The 7,471-nt window shown below is 30.2% G+C and overlaps 1 protein-coding gene across 2 annotated transcripts; it reads right to left on the reverse strand.

Moving 5' to 3' along the window:
• On the reverse strand, positions 430 to 6,407 carry LOC107612960 (peroxisomal (S)-2-hydroxy-acid oxidase GLO1). 2 transcript variants are annotated; one of them, XM_016314762.2, is made up of 12 exons: positions 6,201 to 6,407; positions 5,158 to 5,330; positions 4,869 to 4,993; positions 3,545 to 3,591; positions 3,236 to 3,313; positions 3,034 to 3,158; positions 2,873 to 2,939; positions 2,728 to 2,790; positions 2,556 to 2,625; positions 2,016 to 2,116; positions 1,814 to 1,918; positions 430 to 918 (listed from the first exon to the last, which is right to left on the reverse strand). In XM_016314762.2, exons 2-12 carry the CDS (start codon positions 5,292 to 5,294, stop codon positions 721 to 723), a joined length of 1,116 nt encoding a protein of 371 aa, XP_016170248.1. In that variant the 5' UTR covers positions 5,295 to 5,330; positions 6,201 to 6,407; the 3' UTR covers positions 430 to 720. The 2 variants fall into 2 exon arrangements, with proteins under 2 accessions (XP_016170248.1, XP_016170249.1); XM_016314763.1 differs by lacking the exon at positions 6,201 to 6,407 and having other exon boundaries at positions 4,869 to 5,000; positions 5,161 to 5,269.

Below are 7,471 nucleotides of genomic sequence, written 5' to 3' on the forward strand. Positions count from 1 at the left end.
TGGTCTATACAAGCGGAAATAAAATTCATATAAACTATGCAAATAATTATTATATTTAAAATGAGTAATAGCTCAAATGGCATAGTCTCCCCATATTCAATTAAGAGGTTGTGGGTTCGAGTCTCCTATCTTTGGTAAAAAAAAAAAAAATTATTATATTAAAATATTTAAAAGCTAAAAAGAATAATTCTTAGCCCGGGCTACTTCCACTAGTTTATGATATAATTGACTATAAATCACCAATAGTTTTTATTTATTAAAGAAAAGAAAAAACCCTAAGATTATAATGTGCTGAATAATAAGGTTATCTTATATTCGTTATTCAATCTAAGACAATTACCAAACTGTGGTCCCAAGGTATTGCTCTCTAATAGCTTTGTTCATGCATATATTATAGCGTTAGTGATGCACTCTATTATGTCCCTTACATGAAGAACAACAAATTTCATTCAAGAGATTAAGGCTATGTATTTTGGTAGAAAAGAATATACAATGAGCAAATGCAGCAGTGTAGCCACACAAAAAGGGAAAAAAAGTATCATATTTGGTTACATTACATATTTAAAAAGCATGTAGTTTTTCCAAATAAAAACTTCAAATGAGTACTCTCAAAAATATGAGAAAGGCAACGTTCTAAAAGACACATAAGAAGACATATTGTTCTCCCACCATGCTCTTAGTTGAAATGATGATAGAGGAGCAAGGGTTTAATTAATGTGTTCATAATCTTGGTGTGTAGCGCGGCTGAGTGCGAGGGGTGTCCCAGTCTGCGACGATGTGGTCGCGACTGATTTCCTTCAGTGAGCGACAACCACTCAAGGCCATGGTTAGTTCAAACTCGTCACGCAGCATTTGAAGCACTTTTCTCACACCAGCTTCTCCTTCAGCAGCCAAGGAGAACACCACAGGGCGCCCAATCTAACATAACATCAAATTTGCATGTCAAGTAACGTTAAATAATAATCATAGTTGAACATAAGTCACTCTATGTATATGTAGGAATTCAACTACATTACTATGGATTTAACTGTTAACTCATTCTTTTATAAGATTGTTTTGATTTATTTGTTTTTATTTTGTATTTTGTAATTATGGTTAGAATAATGAAATAATTTTATATATAATAAGTATGCAATTATTAATGTTACATGCATGTAATGACATATGTTAAGTTTAGTTTACATAATTTATCGATCCTTATTCTTGGTATCATTAAAAATTGATATTTTTATATATTAAATTTGACAAATTTTCCAAAATTCTATCAAATAGATATATTGACTAGTTTTTTGGTTTCTCATGGTATCCTCTAATTTTTGTCGTTGGCCAATAGGTTGTTGCATGCACAAGGTGGGATTCAAACCCCTAACACTTGCAAACAGACTAGTGAGCTAACCACTAGACCAACCCAACTTGGTTATATGTTGACTAGTTTAGTTGTAAAAAAAATAACCTACTACAAACTTAATTAAAGAAATTTGATTTTATTTCTAATAATGTTTGATGTTAGATTGGATTTTTATAGGTTAAACTTTAAAGTAAAAGATTATGTTTTTAATTGATTGGATTGCATTAATAACATAGAATTGAAGTATAAAAATTTACTTTCGAAAGAAAATAAATCAAGTGAACTCCAAAAACAATGTTGAAACCCTCATGAAATAGGGAATGATGGGTTAACTCGTCTTGGAACAAGCTACTGAAAAACAGAGTAAGACCAATAGCATGTTCTATTCTAATGCAGTATACTGTTGCCTTAAAAACAGAGTAAAAGCAAGTATTCAATCTTGGGAAGAGTTTAAGATATACTCACAAATATGCCAGAGGCACCAAGTGCCAATGCCTTGAAGACATCAGTGCCACGGCGCACACCACCATCCAAGAACACTGGAACACGCCCTTGAGCAGCTTTAACAACCTAAGCAGTTTTCATAACACGATTCACAATTCCATCCTTACCATGCTTTTCTACAATATTTTTAACTAGGAAAATGTTCTCTAAATATTAAGTGTACCTCTTCCAAGGCAGAGATAGTGGCAGGGACATAGTCAAGTTGGCGTGCACCATGGTTGGACACTATTATTCCAGCTGCACCACTTTGTACTGCTATCCTTGCTGCCAAATTTAACATAAATTAAAGTATTAATATTAAAATCTTCTTCATAGAGGGACAATTTGGATAGAATAAAACAATGAATTAGTTCTAAATATCTTTTGGAAATTGATAATGTCACTCCAAATATGATTTTTTACATTGTATGTTTTCATGAAATTGTAAAAAAAAGAAGTAGCAATATCCATTCTTTATCTGTTGAGTCATCACTTTAGTCTATAATCTTTGTTTATTAGTCATTAGTCTCTAAACTGTTAAACTATAAGACAAATTAACTCCCTAAACCTGTAAAAAAATATATTTTAGAATCTATTCAAAAGTCAAAACTATCAAAACAAAATGATTACTCAAAAAAAAAAAAAAGTTAGGAGAATTTGAGGCTTTCCTCGGATGAATAGATATGAATAAGTATTTATTATTATTGAATTTGGTTTTCCTTACTGTCCTCAGCAGTCAGAACACCCTTAACCAGAATTGGCAGCTTGGTGATTGTCTGAAGCCACTTGACATCCTGCACAATTTACAAACATCACTTAGGTATATGGGAGCCGCAATATGTGCTGAACCAAGCTTCTCTAAAACAAAGACAGAAAAATGAAAAGAAAAAATGTACCTTCCAGCTGAGAGTACGATCAATTTGTCCAGCAACATATGAAGCAAGTCCAGAATCATCAGCCTGGAATTAAAAGGACCAAGGTAAACAACTTATAACAATAAAAGAAAGTAAAATCAAATAATTTTATAACAACTTATCTTACTTTGTCCATCTTTCCAAGGTCAAGACCTTCAAAGTTCTTCAATGTCAAAAATGGTGGCAATGTGAATCTGTTAAGACACAAATTTATTGTCATAAGCATTTTTCCAATTTTACGTTTTCTTTTAAAAAATCCTGAAAACAAACGAAAGATTTTGTTGTTACCTGTTCTTGATATCGGCTTCTCTGCGGCCGAGCCTTGGGGTGTCAACAGTGAGGGCAATAGCCTTGAATCCGGCCCTTTCGGCCCTTCTCACCAGCTGAGCAACCACATTCCTGTCCTTGTACACCTAAACAAAATGGTGAAAGGTAAATAAGATCATCACAAGCATTTGAATGGAACTGAAAGAAAGTTTTTGAAGCTTACATAGAGCTGGAAAAAGCGAATTCCGGGTCCGGTTGAAGCAACCTCTTCAACACTTGAAGTAGCCCATGATGACAGAGTCTGAAACAATCACAATACTAATTGTGTAAATAGAGAACATAAATCCTTATAATGTCAAAGCTCATTAGCCACAAATATGTCACAGCTCATAAGCATGTATAATATTTGGAGTGATCATAGAATGTAATTTTGTCTATCTGTGAAAAATTGGTGATTAACAACAACAATGTTTCTAGTTCAAGGTCTCTAATTATGTTGAATATAAACATAAAAAAAAAAGGAAATTTTTACCATGATCGTTCCAGCAGCTGATGCAGCTCTTGCTGTTGCATATTCTCCTACAAATATGAAGGGAAAAAATATCATCCAACTCATTCAAAACCTAAGGAAAAACCATGTTTGGACTATTTTGTGTTCACGCATCTTTTATATACGTTTTTTTTAATCTTCTCTCGATCTTACTTCTTATTAATCAATTTCAATACCAAAACTAAAAGATGTATAAAAAAATGTACAAAAGTTAGTACATATAGCATTCTCTAAAACCAAAACCTAGTGGATCAAGTAATGATCCAATATTTGTTTCTAAATCTAACAAGTATCAAACTCATATAAATTCTAAAAAGTTTTAGCTAGTAATGCAAAATTGCAAATGATTCAAGCCTTTTCATGATTAGTTTCTCTACGGTGAGCAAACTACCAAAAATTCTTTCCAAATAATTTATTTGTCGACAAAAAATACTTCCAAAAAATGAAAACAACAAAAATGTTTTTAAAAAAATTAAAAGGTAATACAAGTATCTCAACATAAAGTGAATATAAAAACAAATTTACATTCTATGGGATACTTTTGTCATGCTTTAAAGTTTTTTAAAAATATTTTTACTTTTAAATCGGAGTTATGTTTGTAGTTAACTAAATTTCTAGGGGTATTTTTCTCTAGAATATATCATTTAATAATATGCATCATTAATTCTATTATAAGGATTTCTCTTGCACTAACTAGAATTGTAACTCTGCCGAAATTCTAAATCAATCAATAAATTAGTAGAAATTAATGGATTATTATCTTCTTTTAGTTTTGTCTTGCATTCATAATTGTATAATACCAACCTTATAAAAAGCTTTCAATTTCAGTGTTTATTTCCGTACATAAATGAAAGTGCCAGTAATCATAATCAGATACTCTATCAAGTACCATGAATGCATGAATGTGACATAATCTATATGCTCTCTCTTAATGCTGTCTCACTCTCGTGAAACTAGTATTCTCATAAAATATTTTCATTGTGATATGTTCAACAGAGGAAAAATTGGACATTATTTAATGTTTTATAAGACAATTCAATATGGTCACCATATTAGATTGTTTTACGAAGATCTAATTTTTCCTTCCAATTAAAATCATTTTCGAAAAACAGACAATAATAGCACAAACACAATTACTGTTTTCTTTTTTTTTTTCATCACAAGATTCTAAAAACTCAAATCAAACGCATAATTCTGTTTTTTACCCTAAACCGATACTCATTACTTTGTCGACAGAGAGTATGTGTTAACTCGATGTAAAAGACAAAAATGTGTACAAATAACACAAGTCAAAAGACAATTATACCCTCAGGATGAGCCATTTTCTGCATGGCTGTTGGGGCAATCATGATTGGCATGGAAATTTTGAAGCCCAGAACGGTGGTTGACATGTCTATCTTGCTCACATCAATAAGAATACGTGGCCGGAACCTGCATGTTTTTGTCAATCATATATTATATTATTTTTCAGGACATTTAAGTTTTCATTCCTTGGAAATAAAATATATATATATCAAGGGACCACACAACAAAATCAACATTGTTTTTTCAAACAAATAAAAAAATAAAGAGGAAAAATTAAGAAAAGTTGTTACAAAATTCTTGAAAATGCATTTCTGTTTTCTTGGAGAGTCCACTGGTCTTCTGCACCAGATGCATAGTAATCAAACACCATCTTTGGCAATTTCTGCTTTGCAATTGCCTCATACTCACTGACATTGGTTATCTCCATTTTTCAGACTTTTTCTTGAATCTTCCTTCAGTAATCCTACAAGATTATCAGATGTCAATGTTTGCATTCTAAATTAGCCATCCGTATAAAATATATATTAAAAATAAATTAAATAATACATATATTTATAATATACAGGAATTAATTTGATAGCTAATTTTTTGTATGTATAATATTTTTGATATTTTTTAGTGTCAAAATTTCTAAACAGTGATTTGTTTTCAAAAGAAAAGTGGTTCAAATGGAAAGTAAAACTTTAAAACAAAATAGCAGTAGTAAAACTGTAAACCCGGTTGAACCCAGGACTATAGTCTATACTATTAAACCATACATATCTGGTTTAATATTCAGTCCGATTTTTATTTTTTACAACGTTTTGCAGAAGAAATTAAATCAAATGTTACGTATATACATCTCTGCTTCGTTTAAAGGATGAAAAGAACACTGCAAAATCAAAACTTCATGCTATAGTCTTGCTCTAATAAATTAACATCCCTTTCCTCTCTAATCATTAGATGGCTGAATTTTTCTTCTTAAAAAATCGCGAAAACAAACTGAGGCAATAAGTTTTCTTCACCAGCAAACTCCCACATCATTTTAAAATTTCCTCAAACCTTATCAAATATATATATCAAAGCATACATACATCATATATAATAAAAAGAAATAAAGGACAAAAGCGACACTTAAAAAAGCCATGCACACACAGAAACATTACTCTTCAATGATCTTTACCTATAATAATAAAGTATATATATGATTATATGTTGTTAGAAAATTAAAGAAGCATGGTTAAATTCAAAGGCCAACGTGATGGTACTATATATATAGCTAGGCAAGTAGTAATAATAAATAATAAAAAGCATAAACTATATAATTATTGGAGTGTGGGAACAAAAATCAGACCTTGGTTTTGGGAAACTATGCAGCAGTGTGCATGGAGATAGAAAAGGAACCAGTGAAGATAGAGGAAGATAATAAAACCGAACAACACACTATAAAGTGTTGAAATAATAGCTATAGTAGATAGATACGATATGTAGCATGGTGACAAAGCGTGGTGTGGGCCACAAACTTGTTATCAATAATAATATCGTGATATATTTTGTGTATAATATGAAATATAAGGGATCCAGTTAGAATTTTTATTTCTATTTTTTTTCAAGTGGATGAGCTTTTGGAGGTGAGGATTATTTTGGAGCCCAAGAATCTAATCAAGAAAGTGAGGTGCCTATCAGCCACAAACAATTTGTGTGTTTCACAGCCCCCCTTCTACATTATCATCACTCTCTTAATATGACAAAGAATATCCATAAAACAAAATTAATATAAAGGGAAAATAATTTATTAGTTTGAGAGTTTCAGCGAGCAGTGCATCTATCTCTTGAAAATTGTTATTTTGCCTTTTGTATGATGCATAGTGATACAAGTGGATTGGCCAAAACTATACTATACACAATCCGGTTCTTTGCTTATAATAATAATTATTATATTATATACTGGTCGTAAAAGGTTATTGAGCACTAGTATTAATAATAGATGTAAATTGATTCAATATTTATCAAGGTTTAATTAATTTGATCAAACTAACCCACTTTTTAATAAATGTCGAATAAATTTTGATATGTCATAGTTAGAATGATGAGCCCTCAAATCTTTTAATATATATATATAAAAGAGTAATTACCCGTACCAGATAAAATTAAAATTAAAATTTTAAGTTATTTTGTTAAAATTAATTTGAATTATAATAATTTGACTAATAAAAAAGTAATAAGTTATGTATTGTTTGTTTTTTCTTAATTTAGTATTAATTGTATTATTAACTCTATTAACCGATTTTAGTAATCTACTTTTTTTAATAAATAAGACATATATATTGAATGTGACCATAAATAATCTAGTAATACCTAAATCCACCAATAAATTGTTATATGTGTAAAAACATATCAAAATCAGCTGAAAATGAACAACAAATTACTAGAGAATTTTAATGCAGAAAGTTCTCTAATAAATAATAAATAATTTAAACCCACTAAATAACAACTCAACACTATCCTTTGATGTCTGCAAAATATATACCTAAAACAATACTATATCAATGTTAGTATACAAAATTATATGATTAACGTAATTGCAAAATTGTTTATCAGAAGAAATGGTAAGCCTATTATTAT

Source organism: Arachis ipaensis, chromosome B08 (assembly GCF_000816755.2).
Source record: "Arachis ipaensis cultivar K30076 chromosome B08, Araip1.1, whole genome shotgun sequence".
NCBI classification, from domain to species: domain Eukaryota; kingdom Viridiplantae; phylum Streptophyta; class Magnoliopsida; order Fabales; family Fabaceae; genus Arachis; species Arachis ipaensis.

Coding starts and splice junctions, on each gene's coding strand:
- LOC107612960 (XM_016314762.2), bottom strand. CDS start 5,294: ATGGAGATAACCAATGTCAGTGAGTATGAGGCAATTGCAAAGCAGAAA. Junction 3,314..3,544: donor CAGCTGCTGGAACGATCATG/GTAAAAATTTCC, acceptor TGATTGTTTCAG/ACTCTGTCATCATGGGCTAC. Junction 2,117..2,555: donor TGTTCTGACTGCTGAGGACA/GTAAGGAAAACC, acceptor TAAATTTGGCAG/CAAGGATAGCAGTACAAAGT.